This window comes from Oratosquilla oratoria, chromosome 28 (genome assembly GCF_046742065.1).
Source record: "Oratosquilla oratoria isolate Oo_2021 chromosome 28, ASM4674206v1, whole genome shotgun sequence".
NCBI lineage: Eukaryota > Metazoa > Arthropoda > Malacostraca > Stomatopoda > Squillidae > Oratosquilla > Oratosquilla oratoria.
Genome location: NC_134804.1, coordinates 39,904,868 through 39,932,482, shown reverse-complemented (window position 1 = coordinate 39,932,482; position 27,615 = coordinate 39,904,868). Strand labels below are relative to the sequence as shown.

At 36.9% G+C, this 27,615-nt stretch overlaps 1 protein-coding gene across 5 annotated transcripts; it reads left to right on the top strand.

The window, feature by feature from the left end:
* Window positions 1-27,218, top strand: LOC143040328 (T-cell ecto-ADP-ribosyltransferase 1-like). Of its 5 annotated transcripts, XM_076211267.1 has the most exons (4): window positions 1-79; window positions 752-1,269; window positions 7,039-7,232; window positions 26,595-27,218. In XM_076211267.1, the coding sequence occupies exons 2-4, from the start codon at window positions 885-887 to the stop codon at window positions 26,670-26,672; spliced, it is 657 nt and encodes a 218-aa protein (XP_076067382.1). In that variant the 5' UTR covers window positions 1-79; window positions 752-884; the 3' UTR covers window positions 26,673-27,218. The 5 variants fall into 5 exon arrangements, with proteins under 5 accessions (XP_076067382.1, XP_076067378.1, XP_076067381.1 ...); XM_076211263.1 differs by lacking the exon at window positions 26,595-27,218 and having other exon boundaries at window positions 7,039-7,781; XM_076211266.1 differs by lacking the exon at window positions 26,595-27,218 and having other exon boundaries at window positions 6-56; window positions 7,039-7,781.
* The last annotated feature ends 397 nt before the right edge of the window (window positions 27,219-27,615 follow it).

Sequence of the window (27,615 nt, the reverse complement as noted above, 5' to 3'; positions counted from 1 at the left end):
CTTTGGGGAGATAGCGTGATGCAACACCAGCAACAGTTGTTATACAATTGAGGAATGTGCGCGAGCCATCGAATGCATAGTTTGTATTACTTGTAATATAATGTTTAATTCTATGTACTTCAGAAAATGTTAGTGCATTTAAATTATTCAAGAAGTAGAAGTAAGAACATGTGTTTACTGTTTACCTAATTGTAGCATTTAGGTAAAGACGCCCGTTGAGGCCTGTCGCCTACTCCTCAATGAACAGACCTGCCAGACTGAAAACATTGTAAATTGTAATAAGTATGCCTGACAGAACGGTTAAATATAACCTGAACAAACAGCTTTCTTTGGGGACCATGTAGCTCATACATTTATTTAAAATGTAGAATTGAACTATTAGTGCTGGTGGATGTACCTAAAAGCCGAAGTGAACGTCTACGTAGACGTGCTAGACATGACGATAAGCCTGCTAGATATATATGACATAGTATAATAACGTAGTATACATAAAGAAAAAACGTTACAGATTATATGACAATATGTGGAGTAATTTCAATGAAAATATTTTGATAGGAACCTTTGGGGGTTTTGATACAAACTGATGGAATTAACACAATTTCTTAGGAGAATACTGTGGTTTCATGGAATAGGATAATTTTGATATAAATGCCCTACTGTAATATTATTATTATAAAATAAAATTGAAGACATAATTCTGATTAATTGGGAGCACATTTTGATATTCTAAAATGCATGTTGGTCCTTTCAGGAAATTTGCTGTACAGATACAAAAAAAATTGAAGATACTGTACAGGCAGAAAGGACTTCTGTGTCAGCCAAGAGTGTTAACAATCCAACATCTGTTGTAGTTATTGATTTAATTTGTTTAAGATACGAGATTAATGGAGGAGGTAAGAACACATCGATTTGTAGAAACAAACTCTTCTGCAGTTCATATTGGTCATCTACGTGCAGCTTATGATTTCCCTCCACAAATAATCTTTGGTTTTGATAGTAACCTAAATAAGCCACTAGATGAAGTGATAGCTATGCTTGAGGAAGACAGGAAAAAAAGCAGATTACTGGACAGTGCTTGGGCCAGAGCTGAAGTAGAACTCAATGCCAAGAAAAGGGAACATATAAGAAAACAGCTACAAGATTTACCAGCTGAATGCAAAGCAGCAATAGTCACATATACATTAAATCATCCGAACATCTATGAAGATTTCAATGAGAAGAGCCGTCACCTTGATACATATATCGGCTGGGATGTTTTCCCATACCAAGGTATGTATTTACATAATTTGATGTACAAGAAAGGAGCTATGCATATGAGATCCCATTTCTTATTCTTAAGCTATGAAACTTAATGTTTGAGAAGTATGGTAGGAGTTATGAGGATCAATAGGGTGAGAAATGAGGAGGTGAGAAGGAGAGCAGGGGTGGAGGAGGAACTGGCAGATAAGGTTGATCAAAGAATACTGGGATGGTTTGGTTACATGGAAAGAATGAGTGAAGAAAGATCAGCAAAGAGGGTGTGGTGGTGGATGGAGTGAACTTGAGGGAAGAATGAGATGGATGAAGGGGGACCTTGGGTAAAAGGGAGATATCTGTTGATCATGGAAGGGAGAAGACAAGAGATAAGTTTGAAAGGAGAATGGTTGTGAATGGACAGTTAGTTGATGTGACCCAAAGATATTTCTCCTTACCTTCTTTATTTATATGTGAGGGGATAATATGTATGTGCTGTATCTTGCTGCATTGTTCCTGAACCAAGCACTGGATGGGTGTGTGTGTGGCGGGGGGTCAGGGATGGGCCTTCATCCATAAGGAGGTAAGATAAAAGGGAAACAAATGGGTAGGGGTGGGTGCATGCCTTGACTAGCTAACTCCCATATAAGGGGGAAGAAGCCTTAGATAGAGAGGTTAATAGATAAATCAAACTTGGCCTTAGATTTTTCCATAGTTTGTTGTTACACTATTTCATCTAAGCTGTTCCTCACATTGATGCATCTGTATAGAATGCCATGTTTCTTAATACCCTTGAGGCAATATACATATATATATATATATATGGGGTAAAGCCGTTCAGAATATATGTTCTATTGCAGCAACAGCAATATTCAATTTGCAGTTTGCCTTTTCAATTTTTCTGAGGATGTTCCAGTCTTTGTTGGCAAGGGTGCTAAGTTTCTAAAGTCAGTGTTATCTTGAGACATCATTCAGCCATCAATTGGCCAATTTCAGGAGTATTCTCTTATGTTGAAAGTTTAGGTATAGTTGTATTAGGTTGAAATGGTTATTTGGCTTATGTTGGCATTGGGGGAGGTAACCTTTGTGCAGTGTGTTCATGAGGTGAGGTGAGGTTATGCAGAGTCATGCATTCAGAAGGTAACACTCCATGGGGTGCTTTTAGTCAGAGTTGTGGTGGAGCTCCGTGTGTTGCTGCTTGGGGCCTTCTAGCTGAGGGGAGAGTGGATTCGGGCATTTGTTAAATGTTGATGACAGTTTTTTCATTGTGAATGTATACAGCTTCCGTCATTCTTAATCTCTTACTTAGTATCCTCCCCAATGTAGGCCAGAACATTGTCAGAAAAATTGAAAAGGTAAATTGCAAACTGAATAATACTGTTATTGCTGTTGACTTTAATAGGACATATATATATATCTTATTAAGTAGTTACGTAATTGTTGTATAAAGGGAAGGAGATACATTTATGGGGTTCTGTCTCTTATTCTCCACTTTTCATACAAAGTTTTTCAATTCATTTATGCCATCAACTTGAGTTATATGATTTTCCAAGACTATTCCATGAGTTTGTGTGTGTATTGAAAAATCAGTTTCTTCTCATCTTTCAGGTATGTGTATTTTTTCCAATTTGTTTTCACAACCCAATGATGACCTTCCATCCAAAAGCAAGAGATCTTTCAGTTTTGTCCACCCCCTTCAGTGACCTAAACATTGTACTTATATAAGTTTTCTCTTTATTTCTTTGCTGGTTTTAGGTGTAGTGCTTTTAGACTGTTTGGTTTATTAGCAAGGGTGGGAACCAAGTTGGTTGCTGCTCTTTGTATTCTCTCATTCCTGTTTATACATTTTGCTTGAAGCAGAGGCCACACCACTGCTGTATTCCAATGTAAGATAGATTAGGCTGTCTATAATATTTTCATTATCTCCTCATCCATGTAGTGAATCTACCAATTCTCTCTTTTATTTTGCATTTGTGTTCCTTTCCATTAAATAATTCAATGATAATCTTTTTGGGGTTATTGCCCATTTCCAGTTCTGTAGTGTCTGCCAATGAAATAATTTTCTATTTTTGAAATAATGTGTAGTCCTTCTCTCATGTTCTCCATCATGTTTGCATTATTCAAAAACATGTTAGTATAACTTGAACCTTCCATCAAATCATGTACATAGATAAGAAATGTTACACATGCTAGTAATGGTACTTTTGAGACTCCACCAGTCACTGCCCCCTATTGTTGACTGGTTTTGAAGATAGGTAGGAGGGAGATGATTCTCTCTGATATCTGTTTCCTAGGACCCCACTTTTTCAGGAGAAAGATTGGAGGAAGTGAATAGTTTTAAATATTTGTGGGAGGAAATGGATGAGCAGGAGTGGAGGTAGACTGTATAGTAATGGAAGCATGTAAATGTCTTGGGGTTTTAAAAAGTGTCATGAGAATGAGAAATAGGCATCTAGGAATGGATAGAAAGAGAAGGGGTGATTGTGCCTACGACTCTGTATGGCATAGAGACTTGGAATTTAAGAGAGGCAGAAAAGAGAAATTTAAATATATTCAAGATGAAGTGTCTAAGAAGTATGGTAAGGGCTACAAGGTAGGATAGAGTGAGAAAGGAAAGGAGGAGGAGAGCAGTGGTGGACAAGGAGTTGGCAGATAGGCCTGATGAAAGATTATTAGGATGGCCTGAGCACATTGAAAGAATGAGTGAAGAAAGATTAGTAGAAGTGGTTTAGAAATCAGAGGTAGGCAGAGTGAACTTGAAGGGATGACCAAGGACAAGATGGATGGATGAGGTGAGAGGGGCTTTGAGGAAAACTGGAATAACTATGGAGCAGAGAAGGGAGAAGGCAGGGGATAGGTGTGAGTGGCTGTATATGGATGATATTTTGAGGCATCCTGAAGGGATTTCTCCCTGTTTTCTCAATTTTCTGCATGATGTGTCATGATATGTCACATAGTGTCACATAGTAAGTTATGTCACATTAGCTTATGTAAGTTGTGTTAGGTAATGTTAGTCCCCATATCCCTACAAGTTATATAATGTGAATCGCTGTTACTTGATTTCATAGGGCATGAATATAATCATGTTAGATTCAATCACTACTAATCTATCTTAAGCTGGATAACAAGATATAGGACCGTAAAATTAGGTGACGTACAATAAATTACCAGTTCCAAATTTGCTGCAGAGTACAACAGAGAAATATAGAAATGAAGCAATTTGTATTAAGGGGTCAAGGGTCACTACAACAATGATGGCACGGGGAAGTAGTGCCATCACAAATTGTGCTTAACTCTTTACAAGATTCAGATAGATAGCAAATGATAAATTGTAAACATTCTTCACACAAAAATAGAGAAATGAAAGGATTGTGTGAAGCCAGGTAAATAGGAATATAGAATAGGCCTGTAGATATAGCAAAATGGCACCTGCCATTGCCACTTGTAAATACATACATACATACATGTATGTATGTACTTACAAGTGCAAATGACAGGTGCCATTTTGCTATATCTACAGGCCCATTCTATATTGCTATTTACCAGTGCCTCACATATAAAAAGAGGGCTACATGCTGTAACATTCATCCGTGCCCTTGTTCAAACCCCTCGTATCTCGTAAGTCCCCCTCTGTACATATATTATGCTAGTAAAGTAGTTAAAGTCTGCATTTCACCTTATTTCATATCCAGTGTAAGAAAGAAAATCTCCCAACTTAAGTCATAGAGCACACTGATTGATAGAACTGATCAAATCATGACCAGGTTTGATACAGCAAATCAAAAACAACATGCCAGATCGTGACAGGGGACAAAGAGGGAGGGTTGCCATGTAAGTGAATCAGCCCTGTTGTAAATGTACTGTATCTTGTTGCGTTATGTCTGACTCAGGCAGTGGACAGGAGACTGAGATGATCCTTCATCCACTAGGGGTTGAGATGAGGGGGAAACAAGGGTGGTGGATGGAAGTGGGTGCATGCCTTGACTACTGCCTCCCTTATAAGGGAGAAGAAGGCCTTGGTATGTAGATAGATAGATTTACTTTTTCCAATGGGAGAAGTTGATCATTTAATCTAAATCCAATTATTTTTTCATTCATATTAAGCAACATCACTGATGACTTTAGAAAAGTAGATAGTCTGTTTGAGAGAGGCTAGCTTCTTGATTTTTTTTTTTTTTTTTTTAGTTGTAGTGTTGGCTATTATTGTTCAGTTGTCTGTGCACTAAGCTTTGATATTGATCTTTTACTTTGATGTAGAGAGGCCACTTGTAAATAGGTCAAGTAGTGGTTGTGATGATATTGTTCCCTGAGGGACCCCATTGTGCAGTATTTTATTCCTCTGACTGATGGCTTGTATGCGACTTTGAATCGCTGCCATCCAGGTTTGTAAGCAATTTGTTGTTGTTGTCATTATTCTGTATAACATGATAATGATTAATAATAATGATTTTTGCCTTGAGTTCATACATACACATATACCAAAGGCTTTTTCCCTGTTATAAGAGAGGTAGCCAAAAAACAAAGGCATTAAAACCACTCCCACCCATTCCACTCCCCTCCACCCTCTTCCCTCCCTCTTATCTTGGCACCTCCTGGATGACAGGTCATCCCTGCCCTGGGTCAGAAGCAGTGTCACAAGGCCACTTCATTAAATCGGCGAACCCCCCTCCCCGTCTCCTCATGCAGAAAAGGAGAATACGGGGAGAAATCCCTTCATTCTGCATCAAATTATTTCTCATACACACTCCCTCATCCCCCATCCCCCACCCATTCCACCTCATGCATCACAACATCATCCATATTCAGCCATTCTCCATTTACCCCTGTCTTCTGTCCTCTCCCATCCTTCCTCAACAGACATTCCCCTCTTTCCCAAAACCCCTTTTACCCCATCCATCCATCTCATCCTATCAACCCCTCATGTTCACTCCTTCCACATCTGCCTTGAGTTTCACTGACTGGAAACCTACAGCACAATTTTCTGGCAGCAGCCCTTGGGTCTTCCCATAGATTTCTCTAGGAAGAAATTTGGACTGTTGTACTGTGAGATTGTTTTCGTGTCACCGGCTGAAAGTAGCAGGAGAAGAAAAATTGCTGACTGTGTGCTTGTTTTCTGTTATATACAGTTTTCACTATTTTCCATTTCTTGCCCAGTCTAAGGAAAACAGACAAGTGGCAACTGATCTACAAGCCAGTGACAAAAAAAATCTATATTTACAAAACAGAGACAGCAATGCAGCATTTCTTTTCATTTTCTCGTTGAGATTGTTTGATGGCCAAAGGATCAGTGTTATCAGATGTGGAGCCACAAGTTTACAGTAAGGGAACAGAAATAAGTTGCATTATCCAACATGAATTGATTAAATTTGTATGTGTATATTTTTTGTATACCATTAGGTATGTGAAGCTTGCTACACATTTTAAGATATATTCTTATATTAAGCTGTGTCTTGTGACACTGCTTCTGACCCAGGGCAGTGGGCGAGATGCAGGGATGACCCGTCATCCAGGAGGAGCCAAGATAAGAGGGAGGGAGGGAGATGGATGGGAGTGGAGTATATGGGGATGGAATGGGTGGGAGTGGATTTCATGCTTATGTTTTTTGGCTACTTACCTTGTAAGGAGGAAAAAAGAAAGCTTTTGGTATATGTATGTACGTATATATGTATTATTTTTTTAGTAACAGGCTTACCACTTTTTCCTGCACAAATTGTTTCATACATAGTTTATTACTTCTTGAAGAGATATTTTTACTTATATTTATGTAAGTATTTATGTCACCTTTGTTGTTCTTATATTTGACAGGCATGTGGTTGCTTCTTCAGAAAGCCGTGAGTTCAATTAAGTACCATGATGCATTTCACCTCTATCGAGGATGCAGCATTGACATCACTGCTGATGTTGGCTCTAAAATCCGCTTCAAACAGTTTGTCTCAGTAACACCAAATCGTAAAGTTGCTGAAAACTTTGCTCAAGAAGGAACAGTGTTCATCTTTTTAGTAAGCAATGCTCTAGCAATAAGTGATCTTTCTGTTTTTCCACAGGAAGAGGAATATCTGCTCATGCCTCAAGAAATATTTGAAGTTGTTGATATTAAGAAAAGGAAATTTAGGGAGGTATATTTGAAAGGTTTAAATCAAACTGTTCCATTTTGACTTTGACTTTTTTTATATATGTATATATGTATATATAAATATACAGTGAGTCCTCCTTATACAGTAATTCTTTATCCAGTAAATTCACAGTTACGGTATTTGGTAATTATTACCCTCAATTCAATTTATGGTAAGAAAAATTCACAGATACGGTATCCGCTCGTGTTTTGTTTTTACCGTACCGTAGCGCCACCACGCCGTGCAGCCACTACAACAATCAGTCTCTTCCCGCATTTCCCTTTGAACACAAGTTAAATCCTTACAGTGTGTTTTTTGACATAGAGAAAAGTGTCAAAATTTATCAAGAAATCTATGATGAAAAAAGAAGAAACGCCAAACAGTCCTCCATCTTCTTATTCTTCAAGTCAGTCAGACCTGCCGTTCCTGTCACACCTGCCAACCCTGCCACAGCTGGCCCTTCCACATCCACTGCCGACGGTTCTAAAGCTGGTCCTTCCTCCATATCTTCTTTCTTCAAACCAGTCAAACGTGCCAACCCTGCTACAGCTGGCCCTTCCACATCTGCTTCCGACAGTGCAGACGACGAAGTGTTTGAGGGTTTTCAGCCTCCTGCCTCACCCTCATCTTCCTCTGGCCACTCAGCAAAAGATGAGTAAGGGCCGAGCTCCCTACTGTCCCTTAGCCTCGGGAGGGACATCATCTGATAGAATACATGGCGAGTGAAAGGTAAATAAAAAAAAAAATCTGTTTATTTCTTTTGCGCAGTACTTTACATTTTCTTATGTGACTATTTTCATGTATTTTCATGTCTGTAGGGGTGACTTTCAACGTGCTGGAACACATATCCTATTACCGTATTTTTCGGACCATAATGCGCTTCGTACCATAAGGCGCTTCGTACCATAAGGCGCACCCGTAATTTGCTATTCCCCGTCCTTACATAAGGCTTACCTGACCATAAGGCGCACCTGGTTAGGTAGGTCAAACACCACCAGAGGCGCCACCGTCGATGACGAGCACAATAGCGCGTCATTTTATGCGCACGCCATGCAAACGGCCAAATTTACATACCGCCGGAAATTTCATTCATACAAATGTTATGCGAGTGTATTTACTACGATCGTAGTAAATTTCAAACAATTACATCATCAGTTACATGTCGGTACATAAAAACATAAGATAAACATGGCGGCTTGCATTCAGCAGTAAATCGAAAATCGGTTTATGTTTCAGTGTAAAAAATGAGCTAAATAAATTCAGTGTATTGGTAACTGACCAAAATGAACGAAAACTGCTAGTCTCGCGGATTATTCTAATACCAAAATAAAGGCAGCGTGTTACGGAAGAGCTGAGAAATCGGTGGTACTAATTATTATTATTATAATTATTTTTTTTTTTTTCGGGTCGGATTATCGGATAACAACATCAACGTCCATCCCGCCATCTTATCTATGATCACTGGTGGTATGAATCAAACTTCACTCTATTAAGTTTCTTACTATTATGTTATTAGTGTAATAGACTTATAGTTGAATTATTTGAACTAATTTCTTTAAAATGTGTGATTTTCATGTAATATGATCAAAGAGAAGTTACGTTTTTATCCTCCGTAATATTACGGACCACAGCTACGATTCGTCCTGCCCGCTATCTATGATCATTGGTGGTATGGATCAAGCTACACTATTAAGTTTGTTACTGTTGTGTTATTAGTGTAATAGATTGCATATAGTTGAATTATTCAAACTATTTTCTTTAAATTGTGTGATTTTCATGTAATTTGACGGTATTCGTAGCTGTGGTGGGTAATTTTACAGAGGATAAAAACGTAATTCTTTGATTAAATTACATGGAAATCACACATTCTAAAGAAAATAGGTCAAATAATGCAACCATATGCTAAATTCTTATATAAAATTGTGCCTGTCAGTAAAAACCGTCATTGTTTACGTTTGATCGGCGATTAGTCAGACCGCACGTTTCGGCCCGATTTTCCCTTCAAAATGTAATATCTAGAGAACTAGGACAGCTAGATGGATAATTCAAATTGCATTGTACTCAGAGCGACTTTCTGCATCCCATGAGAACTACTTCAGCTCAAATATCAGGAATTCCATTTTCATGTTGACCTAGCTAACCTGAGTGCATTCAGAACTGAACATTTTCGTTGTTGAGTGAGAAAAATCGGTTGGGATTTAGCAAAATTACAAAAATAAATGATATATTTTTTATTTTGGTCAGTGAAATCAGACCACCTCCATGGACGGTCTGCCCTGCCAATACCCCTATAAAACAACAAACATGTTACGGGAATTGTGGGGAATAAAACCAACAGTAGCAGTTTATTCCCGGAATTCTCTATTCACTAAAACACAAGATTACAAATGAAGGTAAATTTTTAGTTTCGACCATGGGCGCAATATAACAATAGAAAATTAATTATTAATTTTGTAAATTATAATGTATCAACGTAATATGCAATTTTGTGAGCGGAAATAAAAAACAAAAAAATTGCTGAAACGGATTTCGTAAGTAACGAAGGCGTGTCGGACGAATGGTACGCCATGTTTGTTATGATAGATGCCGACGTCGAAGAAATGAAAGGGTGATAAATTCGTCTAACCTAATCTAACCTGTGTTTAATAAATCATTACCTGCAAATTAAGTCATCCGGCACGTCCTCGTTGTCGTCGTCGTGAGAGACGTTGGCGTCCCGATCATTAGCATATTACGTTGATACATTTTAATTTACAAAATTAATAATTAATATTATATTGCTATATTGCGCCCATGATCGAAAAAAATATATACCCAAATGACTACAGTCTGAGTGGAGCGAGACTAGACCAATGCAAAATGGCTGTCTGTGTTGTGGACGCTATCATGTCATAGCCATGATAGCGTGAATGAATGCGGTGGCATGGACCCGAAAACTGTCGAAGTTTTCGCAATTTTCTTGTCAAGATACATGCACCTTGGTTATAACTTGGTTGTAACTTTTGTTAAGCCTATGCACTGTCGCCGTCGGCAGGCTAGCTACGAAACTTGTCAAAATAGTACGTCACTATCCGACGCATTTTTTTGCACTGAAGCCACACATAAGGTGCACCGCACGATAAGGCGCACCACCCGATTTTGGCCGATTTTAAGGATTTTGCCCTCGCCTTATGGTCCGAAAAATACGGTATTACATATTATAATGGGTTCGGTATATGGTAATTTCAGTTTGCGGTAAGGTTTTCAGGAATGCATATGTACCATATAACAAAGACTTACTGTATATATATATATTTGTTGCCTTTATATTTTATGCCAGGCATATCCAATTTGTCCACATTGGGCTCATAAAGGGGCTGTTGAAGTTGGTTAACCCAAAGTGTCAGTTTGATTATAACACAGGAGTCTGTTCATCCTTCCATTGTCCCAGGTCTCTCCTGCAAGAGATGTGTGGCCTACAGGTAAAGCCACAGCCACTGGTTCAGCCCATGAGTCACTCAAAAAAAAAATGTGTTGTTCTTTGGATAGAATAAATGTTGAGCATTGTGTAATAAGGTGTTCAGTCTTCTGTGTGGTGCTTGCATGTTGAGGTATTGTATTTACCTAGTTGTATTATATAGGAAGGAGAGCTATGCTCATAGTGGCACGTCTTTGTATCTCGCAGCATCTAGTTTGTTCTCAGATTCTTGTATGATGTTTGCACACACTATTGTTTCATGCAATATATTCCAGATATCCACCACGCTGTGTGGATTTTTTTTTCCAGATCTCTTGTATAACTATATTTTTTTAGTTTCTTTCCATGTCCCCTTGTTTTTCTTTTATTCCACTTTAATAAGTCTTCTCTATCAATGATTTCCATGCCTTTCATGCTTCTGTAAATGGCCAATAGATCACTTCTTTCTCTTTGTTCCAGGGTTGGTAGTTCCAATTTAGACAATCTTTGTATGTCAATTTTGAAAATGTTGGGGCCATCTTTGTTGTTGCTCATTGGATTCTTTCTATTTTCCTTATATATATATATATATATATATATATCTAAGTCTAAATAAAAATATTCTAGAAGACGCTGTGGAAGTCAGGGACAGGTGGTATTACGGTGACACTTTATCCTAAAAATATTCTTGAAAAAGTGCTTGGGTAAGTTGGGGTCAGGTGGTATTCTTCTTCTTCGCGTTCTTCTTCGAGTTCCTCTTCTTCTCCTTCTTTGAGTTCTTCGCGTTCTTCTTCTTTGCGTTCTTCGCGTTCATCTTCTTCCTCGCGTTCTTCTTCCTCGCGTTCTTCGCGTTCTTCTTCGCATTCTTCTTCGTGTTCTTCTCCGCGTTCTTTTTTTATATATATATATATATATATATATATATATATATATATATATATATATATATATATATATATATATATATATTTTTACAATATATATATATATATATATATATATATATATATTACCATTACTTCATCCAAGTTATTAAAAGCCACCATTATTGGTCGTAGTAAATTGTAGGTTCCTCTGACTACTTTGTTTCTATACTTGTCTGGTGACATGTCTTTGGTGATAATTAGTCCTTTTCAGAACCAACTTTCTTTACTTCCTTTGTACCAATTTTATATTGTCCTGATATACTTTTTCCAAATTCCATTTTACTACATTTGTTAATGTTGACGTTCACTTGCCACTTTTGACTCCATTCCCAGACTTTGTCCAGGTCTCTCTGTAGCAATTCACAGTCTTTTTCTGTACTTTAGTAGTTTTGCATCATCTGCAAAGAAGTTCATGTAACATTCTACACCTTTGTCCATGTCATTTATATATTTATAGTAATTATCAAAGCCAGTACTGAACCCTATGGGACTCCACTTATCATTTCTTTCCAGGTTGACGTATCTGTAAGCACCACTCTCATTTTTCTCTCATGCAATAAATCTTCCATCCATTTCAGTAATTTTTTGTGTACACCTATTGTTTCAATTTTTCATGATAGTTTTTGTGTGTCATTTTATCAAATGCCTTTTATAAGTCCAGGAAAGCACAGTCTATCCATCCATCTCTTTCTTGAATACCTGTTAACCTTGAATAAAAACAAATCAAGTTTGTGGCACATGATCTTCCCTGTCTAAAACCAAACTGTTTTGGATTCAGTATATTGTTCTCTTCCAGATGTTTAGGCTGTCTCCTTTTGATGGTTTTTCACAGATTTTAGCTATTGTACTTGTAAGGGAGAACGGTCTATAGTTTGTTGGGTCTTCCTTGTCTCCCTTTATATATTGGCATGATATTGGCATTTTTCCAATCTTGAAGTACCTTTCCTTCTTTGAGCAAGCAATCTATTATATATTTTGTCTGTTAGTTCATCTATAAATTCTTTTAGTATCCAGTTTGCAATTCTGTCTGGACTGTGATTTTCTGACATAGACGTTCATTATTTTGTCCCTTATTTCTTTCATTGAGGGGGATTTTATTTGTGTTGGGAATTATTTCTCAATTAGATTGATAATAAGAGGAGTTTGGTGAAATCTGGAATTCTGTTGTAGTGTGTTTTTTTTTTTTTTTTTCTTTTTCTTTTTACATGCATACAAGGGAGGTAGCCAAAGTCAAAAGGCATAATTCCACTCCCACCCATTTCATCCCCACCGACTCCACTCCCATTCACCATCTCATGCCCTATTTTCTTAGCTCCTCTTGGATGATGGGTCATCCCTGCATCTCACCCATTGCCCTAGATCAAAAGTAATGCAGCAAGACACAGCACATCCATAGCAAGGCCACTTCATTTAATTGGCAACAACCCTCTCTGTCCTTTCACGCAGAAAAAGAGAAGAGGGGAAGAAATCCCTTGGGCTACGTCAAAATATCATTCATATATAACTACTCCCAATCCCCCATCCCACCCACTCCCATGCATCACAGCATCATCCACATGCATTTCTCCACTCGCCCTTATCTTGTCTACTCCCTTCCACAACAGATATCCCCCTCTTAATGCCCCTTTTACCTCATCCATCTCATCCTTGGTCACCTCATATACACTCCGTCCACCTCTGTCTTTGATACTTCTTTTACTACCATATGTACTCGTCTATAGGTCGAAATCTTAAGGATTTTTTTTTAGGCCAAAACCTGGGGGTCGACCTATATTCAAGTAATAATCTTGTTAGGTTGAAATCCAGACATGACAAGAAAGGCTAGGAAGAACTCGTACCTTTTCTTTAGGTTCAGAAATAAAAATATTTACCTACTAGTTACTACCAGTAAACAATGGGGACATAAAATACATGGTATGTACCAAAACATGTGAAATTCCTTCTAGATACGGTAACCCCATACTGTGGTTTTACGTGTTAAAATTCTTAGCACAGGCGAGCTTATTATATCATGTATACTATTATAGTACCCATGGTTGTTTAAAAAATAATAAAATGCTGTGATATTCTCAAATTTAGATATTTTTTTTAGTTTCGACCATGGGCGCAATATAGCTATAGAAAATTAATTAATAATTTTGTAAATTAAAATATATCAACGTAATATGCAATTTTGTGGGCGGAAAAAAAAGAAATACCTTGCTACAAGCAAATATGCTAATGAATAAAGTCGGTAGCATAGGATCGGGGCTCCATCTTGTCGTCTGTCAATTGACGGCCTCGGTACTTCCGACAGTACCTCGTCAGGTACATTTTCTTGAAGGAATGTTATGGAGCGGAGATACATGCATTCCTTCAAGCTGCAAGAACTTTGTATACCCTGCAAGCTGAGAGAGTGATTGAAAAGCCTGCCAACCCCTCTCACAATGACGACAACGAGGACGAGCCGGATGACATTTAATTTGCAGGTAATGATTTAAACACAGGTTAGGTTAAACGAATTTATCATCCTTTCATTTCTTCGATGTTGGCATCTATCATAACAAACATGGCGTACCATTCGTCCAACACAACTTCGTTACTTACGAAATCTGTTTTAGCACCTTTTTTGTTTTTTATTTCCACTCACAAAATTGCATATTACGTTGATATATTATAATTTACAAAATAATTAATTTTTATTGCTATATTGCGCCCATGGTCGAAACTAAAAATTTATCCAAATTTAGCTTTCTATATGGTATATATTATTGTTACCATTACCAAAACAATGCATGGATCTCACCATCACGAAAACAAACTGTTCAGTATTGCCAACTCGTTACTGTTACAGTGACACATGGTATAATCCTAAATATCTTAACTAAAATCCACCAAAATCGTTTTCCTTGCTGTCGTCATCTTCACCATAAAACAGCTCCTCCCACTCACTTCTGTGTAGAGTATCGTCATACGGATCAACTTCATCAGCCATAGGAACATCAACATCATCTTCCTAACATCATCTTCCTTCTCCACATTATCATTAGCCGGATCATCCACACAGTTGAGATTACAAGAATACTCTGAGACACTGTTGGTTAAAATTGTTTCTAACGAAACACGCCTAGCCAGTTTATTCCTTATACCGTGCATTACTTGGTAATCTGTTCAAGTTTTTCACTCCGCTGAAATGGCAACTTAAGTGAAACTTATTAAATAATGAAGTCAGTGAACTTGAAAAAAAACATAAACCAAAATACATCAGAATTAATGAAGTGAAAAAACCATAATCAGTTCCTATACCAGGCAAGCCATGCCACTTCAAAGCATTAAGACAGTGGAATGCTCACAGCACCAAAACAAAAACAAGCCACTCGACCTGTTCATGAGGTATATGGAAAATTCCAGATTTTTTGGCCAAAAATGGGGGGTCGACCTTTACGCGAGATCGACCTATAGACGAGTATATACGGTAATCTTTCTTCACTCATTCTTTCCATGTGTCCAAAACATCCCAATACTCTTTCATCAGCCTTGTCTCCCAACTCCTTTTCCACCCCCTCTTTCCTCATCTCCTCATTTCTCACTCTATCCACTCGAGTAACCCCTACCATACTTCTCAGACATTTCATCCCAAAGAAATTTAAAATCCTTTCTCCCTCTCTCATGTTCCATATTTCTGCCTCATAGTGCTGTCAGCACAATCACCCCTTCATACCCCTCTTATCATCCATTACCAAATGTCTATTTTTCATTACTTTTTAATCCCCCAAGGCATTTATTTGCTTCTCTCAATCTACATTCTACCTCTAGCTCCACTCCTCCCTTTCCCTCCACATGTGCCCCCAAGTATCTAGAGCTATCCACTTCCTCCAGCCTCTTTCCAGTTTAATGGCATCCTCTCGCCTTGTACATCTCATCAACTTACTTTTATCCACATTTACCTTCAACTTCCTCCTTTCACACATGTTCCCAAACTCCTTCATTAACATCCTTAATCCCTCCTCTGACCCTGCTACAAGCTCAGTATCGTCAGCAAACAACAATTGGTTTATCTCCCATTTTCTCTTTATTTTCTTTAACCATCTCCAATCCCCTACCCATTACCTGTGCACTTACCCCCCCACACCACCCCATCCATATACACATTGTACACATCCCTGGCAAAGTACCACCTTTACCTCAAACCACTCACTCTTTCCATATCTAACATATGCTTTACTATCATAATAATTTGTGACTGTTCATAATGGCTTTCCTCCTATCCCATATATCTACAAAACCTCCCACAGTGCCTTCTTGTCTCCTCTGTCATAAGCCTTTTCCAAATCCATAAGAATCCTTACCCTTTGTTAAGCTTTCACATATATCTGCCTCACCACAGAGATCTGACCCATGCAACCCCACCTTTTCTCAACTCACTGTACCTTACCAATGACTCCCTCTGTTCCTCTCCTAATCCTCTCCATCAAAACCCATAAACCTTCCCAATTGCATTCATCAAACCCCTCTGAAACTACTGCTCTCACATCTGTCCCCATTTCCCTTGTAAAGTATAACTATACAGACACTCCTCCAGTCCTTTGGCACTCTACCCTCTTTTAGACAAAAATTAAACCACCTCACCATCTGGTCCATCACTGTACCTCCCCTTTTTTGCTTGTTTTGTAATGTGTATGTATTTTGTACATGAATATTGCAGGGTGCTGGGGGTTATGGAAATGATTTGACAATGATAACCCAGCACAGTAAATACAAAATTGCAGCAAAGAACACCCAAGCCTACTTGTTCAAACTGGAATAATGGCCCAGAAATAACAGAATGGAAGCCTCACTCTAGAAAAACCATAACATTGCTCACCCCAGACAACCACAAATAGAAAAAAAAGACTATAGTAACATACATACATATACCAAGGCTTTTTCCCCCTTACAAGGGAGGTAGTCAAAAAGGAAAAAGCATAAAATCATTCCCATCCATTCCATCCCTGAATACACTTCACACCCCTCTACCCTCCCTCTTATCTTAGCACCTCCTGCACCTTGTCCACTGCTCTGGGTCAGAAGCAGTGTCGCAAGACACAGCACATCCACAGCAAGGCCACTTCATTAAATGGGCGACACCCCCTCTCCGTCCCCCCATGCATAAAAGGAGAAGACGGGGAGAAATTACTTCAGGCTGCATCAAATTTTGCTCACACATACTATCTCACCCCCCATCCCCCTGCCCATTCCACCTCATGCATCACATCATCCATATACAACCATTCTCCATTCACCCGTCTTCTGTCCTCTCCCGTCCTTCCTCAACAGACATTCCCTTCTTCCCCAAAGCCCCCTTCACCCCATCCATACACCTCATCCTAGGATGTCCCCTCATGTTCACTCCCTCCACATCTGCCTTCCATACCTCTTTTACTAGTCTTTCTTCACTCATTCTTTCCATGTGTCCAAACCATCCTAATACTCTTTCATCAACCCTATCGCCCAACTCCCTTTCCACCCCCATTCTCCTCCTCACTTCCTCATTTCTCACTCTATCTAGCCTAGTAACCCCCATCATACTTCTCAGACACCTCATCTCAAACACATTCAAACTCCTCTCTTCCTCTCTTATGTTCCATGTTTCTCCCCCATACAGTGCTGTCTGTTGGCAAAATCACTCCTTCATACAGTCTCCTCTTAGCATCCATTCCCAAATGTCTATTCCTCATTACACTTTTTAATCCACCAAGGCATTTACTAGCTTCTCACACTCTACATTCTACCTCCACCTCCACTCCACCTTTTCCTGCCACATTTGCACCCAAGTATCTAAAACTATCCACTTCCTCCAGTTGCTCTCTCAAAATGCTCACTTCCAGTCTGCTGCCACTTTCACCCCTTGAACATCTTATCACCTTACTTTTACCCACATTTATCTTCAGCTTTCTTCTATCACACACTCTCCCAAACTCTGTCACCAACTTCCTCAATCCCTCCTCCGATCCTGCCACAAGCGCAGTGTCGTCCGCAAACAACAACTGGCTCACCTACTTTTCTCCATTTTCTTTAATCATCTCCAATCCCTGACCCAACACCATTACATTTACCTCTCACACTACCCCATCCATGTACAAGTTGAACAGCCAGGGCAACATAACGCATCCCTGACGAAGTCCCACCTTTACCTCGAACCACTCACTCTCTCCATTTCTAATCCTGACACAAGCTCTACTACTCTCATAAAAACTCTTGACAGCTCCTAGAAGCTTTCCTCCTATCCCATATATCCGCAAAACCTCCCACAATGCCTTTCTGTCTACCCTGTCATAAGCCTTTTCCAGATCCATAGAAGCCCAAAAAACATCCTTCCCCTTTCCTATAGCTTTCTCACATATCTGTCTTACCACAAAAGTCTGATCTACACAACCTCTACCCTTTCTAAATCCACACCGTTCCTCACCAATTACTCCCTCTGCTCCTCTCCTAATCCTCTCAATCAAGATCCTCCCATAAGCCTTCCCAACTACACTTAGCAAGCTAATCCCTCTGAAACTACTACATTCACACTTGTCCCCCTTTCCCTTGTAAAGTGGAACTATACAGGCACTCCTCCAGTCCTCCGGCACTCTACCCTCTCTCCAGCAAACATTAAATAACCTCACCAGCCAGTCCACCATCACTGTACCTCCTTTTTTTTAGACATTCTGCATGGCATCCATCCAGACCAGGTGCCTTACCTGCTTTCATCATCTTAACAGCTGCCTTCACTTCATCCTTCCTTATTTCTCCTCCATTTTCCTCACTCATCACGGTCATTTTCTTAGCATTTCCCACTGCAGCTATCTTTCCCTCCCTATCCTCCTTCACATTTAGCAACTCCCTAAAATATTCTGCCCATCTTCCCCTTACTGCCTTCTCTTCCATTATCATCTCTCCATCTGCACCTTTTACCTTTTCTTCTCTACTTGATTCGCCTCCTCTTCCTCTCTTAATTTCTTTCCAAAACATCTTTTTATTACTTTCAAAATTTTCTGTCATACACTTACCCCATTTCACATCTGCTCTCCTCTTTGCCTCCTTTACCTTTTGCTTTACTTCTCTTTTCTTTTCTTTGTACCTCTCATATGACTCCCTCGTCCTATTTTGTAACCAATCTGTGAAAGCTCGCTTCTTCTCTTCTACAACCTTCTTTGTTTCCTCATCCCACTATTCACAACCCTTCCTTGTATTTCCTCCTGTCCTCCTTGTTCCACACACCATCCTTGCACACTTTGTGACTCCCTCCTTGAACCATCCCCATTCCTCCTCCACTCCTAGCTCTACTCTATCCTTCACTCCCTCCCACTCCTCCCTCAGCTTCTTCTTGTACTCATTCTCCTTTTCCTTTTCATTTAAAGAGTTCACTCTAAGCACCTCCCTACCTTTTGTCCTTTTCCTCTTTAGAAAGAAACCCAAAAATTCTGGGTCTAATGTTTGATATTCTCATGACATTCAGCCTGTATGTGAAGGACCTAACAACAAAAATCAACAGGAAAACAAATCTTCTGAGAACCATCTCTAGTACTAACATTGGATAACAAAAATAAACTTTTAATAACCATCTATAAATGATTCACAAAAACCACCTTAGAATATGCCTCCACAGCATGGATCCCAATAATCAGCAAGTCAAACACAGTTAACAAACACTGCATAATGGAGCACTAAGAGCAACTACAGGATGCACCAAAACTACGTCTGTAGGACACCTACATACAGAAAGCAAAAATCCTCCCAATAGAACATCACACAAACATGATACAGAAACACAACTCTAAGCCAGACCCCTTAACAACACACCCCTCACATAGCTGGGAAGAAGAAAAGGTAGACAGATCCCCCCAATGAAAGAATGAAGTGTAACACAAAAAGAAATAAGGGACCAAATAATAAACCTTGATGTCAGAAAATCACACAATCCAGACAGAATTGCAAATTAGATACTAAAACAATGTATAGGTGAGCTAGAGGACAAGATATATGATATAATAGATTGCTCACTCAAGGAAGGAAAGGTACCACAAGATTGGAAAAATGTAGATATCATATCAATATATACAGGGGGAGATAAGACCCAACAAATTATAGGCCGGTCTCCATTACAAATGCAATTGCTAAAATATGCGGAAAAGTGATCAAAAGTAGATGGATTAAACATTTGGAAGAAAATAAGATACTGTATCCAAAACAATTTGTTTTTATTCGAGGCTAATAGACATAATACAAGTAAGGGACGGATGGGCGGATTGTGCTTTTCTAGATTTACAAAAGGCATTTGATAAGGTATCACACAAAAAACAAAACAAAAAAAGTTGAAACAACTGGAGTTGTACAAGAGAAATTAATGAAATGAAAGGAATATTTTTTGAACAGGACAAAAATGAGGGTTGTAGTTAGAGACAAAAACTCGACCTAGGAACAAATGATAAGGGTAGGCCTACAAGGTTCAGTACTAGCTCTGATAATGTTTGCCATATGTATAAATGACATGGATGAAGGTGTTGAATGTTATATTAACTTTGCAGATGATGCAAAACTACTAAAGAAAATAAATACAGAGAAAGACTGTGAATCACTTCAGAGAGATCTGGAGAAAGTCTGGAAATGGAGCCAAAAGTGGGAAGTGAACTTCAGCATCAAGAAATGTAGTATAATGGAGTTTGGTAAAAGTAAGAATAGAATATCAGGGCAATATAAGGTTGGTACAAAAGAAGTAAAAAAAAAAAAGTTAGCTCAGAAAAGGACCTATAAGTAATTATTAGCAAAGACATGTCACCAGACAAGCATATCAACAAAATAGTCGGAGAAACCTACAGTTTTCTAAGAACAATAAAGGTGGCCTTTAACTACATGGATGAAGAAATGATAAAGAAAATATTAGTCACGCTGATAAGACCAAGATTGGAATATGCTGCAACACTGGACACCTAATACAAAAAAAAGAATATAAAGAAATTAGAAAGAATCCAAAGAGCAATGACAAAGATGGCACCAACACTTTCAAATTTGTTTTACAAAGATTGTCCAAATTTGAACTACCAACCCTGGAACAAAGAATGGAAAGAGGATATCTACTGGCCATTTACAGAATCATGGAAGGTATGGAAGTCCTTGATAGAAGAGATTTATTAAAATGGGACAGAAGAAAAACAAGAGGACATGAAAAGAAACTAAAAAAGAATAATTTTACACACAGTGTGATAGATGTCTGAAACAAATTGGAAAAAAAAAATAGGTGCAAAAACCATACAAGAATTTAAGAACAAACTAGATGTATAATACAATTAGGTAGATACATCTCACAAGCATCACCAACAGAAAGCAAAAAAATTTACACCAGCAGCACACTACTTCAACATTTACCACAACCTGTCACCCAAACTACACTAAACATCCACACAGAAATATGTTAACCACTTCAATACAATGTCTATGTAGGTTTCATGAAGCATGAGTGGGTACATGAGGATGCTGGCATCAGCATCTTGATTATATATATATATATATATATATATATTGTAGTTCTATTTTTTCTTTCTTTGTACTCTGAGGATGTCGTAATAGACGAAAACGTTCAGTATTCCGACTTTAATTTCCCTGTGGTTTCTGCAATATATATTGTAGTTATACATGAGTTACCCCTGGATTCTGTGAACTGGTTTGATCACGTTTTCTGTGTTTATTACTACTCAGAGTAAAGAGAATGAGTAATACAGCAGTGACTTTATATTTTATAATGTGAGTAGAGTGATGAATCATACATTTGGCAGCTGATGCTGTACATGAGAATTTAAATCATACTGAAGTGGTTAACACCCAGATAACTAAATAAGACCTTCAAGAAAGCCCACCTAACCCAATATTCCAATAACAACCTCCAGACATAAGACCCACAGAGAAAACCTTTACACACCAGATAAGAACTACCCATTTAGGTTACCATCTGTTATTGTAATAGTACCAACACAGAATAGTGTGGCCACAGATTCAAACTGCCTCAGGTGCTACCACCAGACAGAAAACACAGAACTCCTCATACTAACCATATCCCCACACTGACTATCCCTAGACACCAACACAATATCTATTCTGAAAGTGACTTATGCTCCCACCCAGAGGCTGTTGTTGGTTTCCTGGAGGCCACGGGTTTTGTGCAAGAAAGACCTGGGCAGTGGTGGGATTGAAATATTTTGTCATTCGGTTCTATATACACATATATATATATATATATATGTGGGTGTATGTGTGTCAAATTTGCATTATAAATGTCCACATGTTGATCCTAAATTCTAGCAAATAAAATGATCAATCATAGCTATTTCCCAAATAGAATATGTAAGAAATGGTTAAACATCATATAATGATATGTAGGTAATGATCAACTTAATAATATGAATATATATGTACCACTAGATATGCACTACCATATATGTATATATATATATATATATATATACATATATAGATATGTATATATATATATGTATGTATATATATATGTAGATATATATATGAATATATATATATGTATATATATATATGTATATATATATGTATATATATATATGTATATATATATGTATATATATATATATATACATATATATATATATATATATGTATATATATATATGTATGTATATATATATATATATACATATATATATATATATAATATATACATATATATATGTATATATATATATATATATATATATGTGTATATATATATATATATATATATATATATATATATATAATATAATATAATATATGTATATATGTATTTACCTAGTTGTATTTTACGAGAAGGGGAGCTATGCTCGTGATGTTCCGTCTTCATATCTCATTTTATCTAAACTATTTTTAAAGTCATGTATTGTTTTTGCACACACTACTTCCTCATCTAACTTGTTCCAACTGTCTATTGCTATGTGAGGAAAGCTGTTCTTTTTCAGATCTCTTCTATAGCTGTCTTTCTTGATTTTTTTCCATGTCCTCTTGTATTTCTATCATCCCATTTTATTAGATCCTCTATCAATAATTTCTATGCCTTTCATGATTCTGTAAATAGCTATCAAATCTCTTCTCTCTCTTCTTTGCTCTAGTGTCTGTAGCTCAAGTTTTGCTAGTCTCTCTTCATATGATAGTTTTGAGAGTGTTGGTGCCAATTTTGTAATTGCTCTTTGTATTCTTTCAAGTTTTTTTTTATACATTTTTTTGTACTTGGTGACCACATCGTTGCTGCATATTCCAATCTTGGTCTTATCAGAGTGATTAGTATTTTCTTCACCATTTCTTCATCTAGGTATGTAAATGCCACTTTGATTGTTCTTATTAAATTATAAGTGTCACCAAAAATCTTATTTATTTGTTTCTTGTTCTTATTGAATTATAAGTATCACCAAAAATCTTATCCATTTGTTTCACGGGTGACATATTATTCATAACAATGACTCCCAGGTCCTTCTCATTTTCAACTTTTTTTATACTTCTCCCAATTTATATGATCCTGTTATTCTGTTTTTGCTTTTTCCAAATTCCATTATACTACACTTTTTAGTATTGAACTCCATCTCCCACTTCTTACTCCATTCCCAGACTTTATTTAGATCACTCTGGAGTGATTCACAATCTTCTTCTGTGTTCAATTTTTTTTAATAGTTTTGCATCATCTGCAAAGAAGCTCATATAACTTTCAATTTCTTCATCCATATCATTAATATATATAGCAAACATTATTGGAGCCAAAACTGTTCCTTGTGGAACACCACTTATTACTTCATCCCAATTAGAGTGTTTGTCTCTTATCACTACTCTCATTTTTCTTTCTTGCAAAAAGTATTCCATCCATTTAAGCAGTTTGCCCTCTATTCCTCCTTCAGTTTCTAATTTCTTAAGCAACTTCTTATGTGGTACTTTGTCAAAAGCTTTTTTTAGGTCTAGAAATGCACAATCAGCCCATCCATCTCTCTTGTATTATATCTATTAGCCTTGAATAGAAACATATTAAATTGGTGACGCATGATTGTCCTTGTCTGAATCCAAATTGCCTTGGAATTAGCACGTTTTTTTCTAAATATTTTACCCTTCTACTTTTGACAATTCTTTCACAAATTTTTGCCATTCTACTTGTTAGAGAGACTGGTCTATAGTTGGTAGGGTCTTCTTTATTTCCCCCTTTATATATAGGTACTATATTTGCTTTTTTCCAATCTTCTGGAACTTTTCCTTCTTTCAAGGAACTGTTTATTATGCTATGTATTTTGTCTGCCAGTTCATTCCTGCATTCTTTCAAAATCCAGTTTGCTATTTCATCTGGTCCATGCGATTTTCTGACATCAAGATTACTCAAGTGTTTCATTATTTCATTCTTTGATACTTCTATTTCTTTCATAGGGGGGACTGTCTCTTTCCATTCAATCTCTTCAGATTGTATGCTCTCCCTTGTAAACACTGATTTAAAATGCTAGTTCATAATATCCGCCATTTCTATTTCCTCTGTGCATTCAACTCCTTCTTGTCTTAATTTCTCTAAATCTTGTTTGTTTTTCAGTGTGTTGTTTACAAATCTGTAAAATAATTTTGGTTGATCTTTACATTTTTCTATGACATCTTTTTCATATTTTCTCTTTTCCTCTATGCACACTTGTACATATTCATTTCTATAACAAGTATATATTTTCCATTTTTCAGGCCTTTCGTATTTCTTACATTTGGTCTAAGCTTTGTCTCTTTTGTCTTTTAACTTTCTACAACTTTTGCTGTACCAGCCCTTTATATATTCTTTTTCTTGTTTTTGTCTTGGAACATACTTTTCCACTCCTTTTTTGTAAATTTTTGTCAAAATATTCCATTTCTCTTCCACTGTTGTTTCTTCTTTGTATATTTCTTCCCAGTTTTCTTTTTGAAAGAATTCTCTTATTTTATCAAAGTTTGTTTTTTCATACATCATTCTTCCTTTTCTATATTGTTCATTTCTTTTCATGTATTTCTCCTCATTTAGTTCCAGTTCAATCAATATGTGGTCACTTTTACTTATTGGTGTTTTATATTCAATCTTTTCCACTATTCTAGGTTCAGATGTAATTATTAGGTCTAGTCTCGATGGTTCTTCATTTCTATACCTAGTGTTCTCCTGTATCCACTGTGTCATTGTATGGTCAATAATCATCTCGAGTAGAACATTTCCCCATGAGCTGTCTCCACCCTTTACTGTCATCTCTTCCCAGCAGACTTCTTTGCAATTAAAGTCGCCCATCATAACTATTCTTCCTCCATCTTCCATTATCTTATTTAATGTTATCTTTGTGTCTTCTAACATACTCTTATGTTCACTCTCTTCCCATGAGGCTGTTTTTGGAGGCACATAATTTATCACAAACTTTCTGTTCTTCTTATCTCTGTCTTCCACTTTGATCATAATCATCTCTACTGTATTCTTTCCATATGTGACACACCTCACGTTTATATCCTTCTTAGTCAGGAACATAACTCCACCCCCTTGTTTTGTCTCTCTGTTTCTAATCCAATAATTATATGCATCATTGCCTACACTGTTGGGTGGTAGTGGACCTTTTAATTTCATTTCTACAATTCCCATTATGTCCGGTTCTTTTTCCTTCAGATACTCATTCAGTTCATTTAGTCCTGTTATTAATCCATCTATATTTGTGTAAGACATTTTTAGTTTTCTTCCACTTCCATTGTATTCTCTGTTTCCCTTCTGTTTTTCTCTAGTATGTCGTATTTCCTTATTTTCTTATTCACTACTCTCCAATAGAATTTCTCTGTTTACTGACTCTGTTTTGTTCTCGTTTTTTCCTTAACTTCATGTCTTTTCTTTTTTTTCCTCCTCTCTTTCCTCTTTATTAATTTATCTTTTTATCCATACCTTTTTATATTGTTCACTTGTTGCTAGTTTCCCTGTTTTTGCTAAGATATTCTCTGGCGTCATTTGTGACCTGAATTTAATCTTAATTGGTCTGGACTTATCTGTACTATACTTCCCTAGTCTATACATTTCTTCAATTTATTTCATGATTTCAGGTTCATCTTCCTGAACTAATTCTAGTAATTTTTTTACTTTTTCTTTTTCCTCATTCATTCTTGTGGTTCTATTTGGGTTATATTTCTCTTCCATTCCTAATATAATTATACATTTCTTTTTATCTGCTAAGTCCCTTACTATATTCTCATTCTGTCTCATCACTTTAATAACTGAGTCTTCAGTTTGTTCTTTCATTTGTTGTTTAATTATGTCAGTAAATCCAACTCTACTGTTTTCTTGAATATTTTTCCAACCCTGTGCTTCCTTTACTATGGCCTCTTTATTGTCTTTATTATTCCTCTTTAATTCCTCATTCTCCTCTTTTACTTCTTTTAACTGCTTTTTTAAATCTTCTATTTCTTTAGTTAAGATTTTGTTCACCTTCTCAAGTTCTTCCAGTTTTTCAACTCTTTGCACAATCTTTGCTACGTTACCGAACCTCTTCTCCCAATGTTCGGTCATTTGTTCAAGTTTTTCCTCTAGTCTTGCCAATCGGGGGAGGTTGGTATCCTCCCCCCCCCTCATTAAATCCCTGGAAATTATTTTCTTCACCTTCCTTTGTGCTGCTCTTATCTATATTTCTAATCTTAATGCTTTTACTGATATTTTCGATTTCCCCAGTGTCGTCAGCTGATCTTTTGTTTACATTTTTTCTGCTGTTAGGTGGAGCCCGTTCGTCTCCCTCATTTTCTTCCATTTCCCTCAGTAATCCCTCCCCTTCTCCCCTTTCATTACCTTTTTACTACACCACGAGATTTCCCCTTCCCTACAAATACAATAAGGTACTTCCTCGTAGTTGAGATCTACGTAAAATGCATTTTTTTTTCCAGAGTTCCAATCCACGCCATGAATCCGACGAAAGTGTGTGTGTGTGTGTCAAATTTGCATTATTAATGTCCACATGTTGATCCTAGATTCTAGCAAATAAAATGATGAATCATAGCTATTTCCCAAATAAAATATGTAAGAAATGGTTAAACATCATATAATGATATGTAGGTAATGATAAACTTAATAATATGAATATATGTCTATGTACCACTAGATATGCACTACCATGTCTAGGGTTGTATGGCCCGTGTGCACAACTAAGTTACAAATGACACATTATCGGATGTTATGCCAGTAGGCTACTGACTACAAGTGACCAGTAGATGGTAGTCATTCACCAAATTAGCAAAAAAAAAAGAGCCATTAGATATAGAGTATTTATTAAGATAAGAAAGGCCATATTTTGAATCTAGCTGCCAGTGTAATTTCCTTGAACTATTACGTCTTCATCTGGCAAAATTTGTCATTCAATTATTTGCTAGAAATTGTAAATATTTCAGGAAATGAATTCGTATGTTTTAATGAATTATTGCTTTACTTTTTATCATAATACCTATTATCATATGAAAGAAAACATTGTGAGCAAAGAGTTATTGTTACATTTCCTGAGAATAAGTTTAAGATTAATAGTGAATATAATAATAATGAAAAAAGACAGTTATAACTTAGTGTAGAATAACAATCTAATGAGGACCACAATGGAAATAAGCGTACATGCCTTGTGTTATCCTCGGCAATTTGCAATTATTATTTCAAAATATGTGTTCTTGTCATTATCTGCACTTCATGTATATTTAATGATTCTTTGCCAAATAAATTTATTACTATTATGAATAAATATAATATTAGTTTTATTATTTTTCTACATCCTCTATTATGAATATCAGCAGCCTATATTATTGTACTATACAGATAATGAACTTAAAAATCTGAAGGTATATCTCTACCAGCATACTGAATACAAATGTTTGAAAGTTGTGCTTTTTTAAGTTGTCATTACTTTTCCTGTAAATGATATGT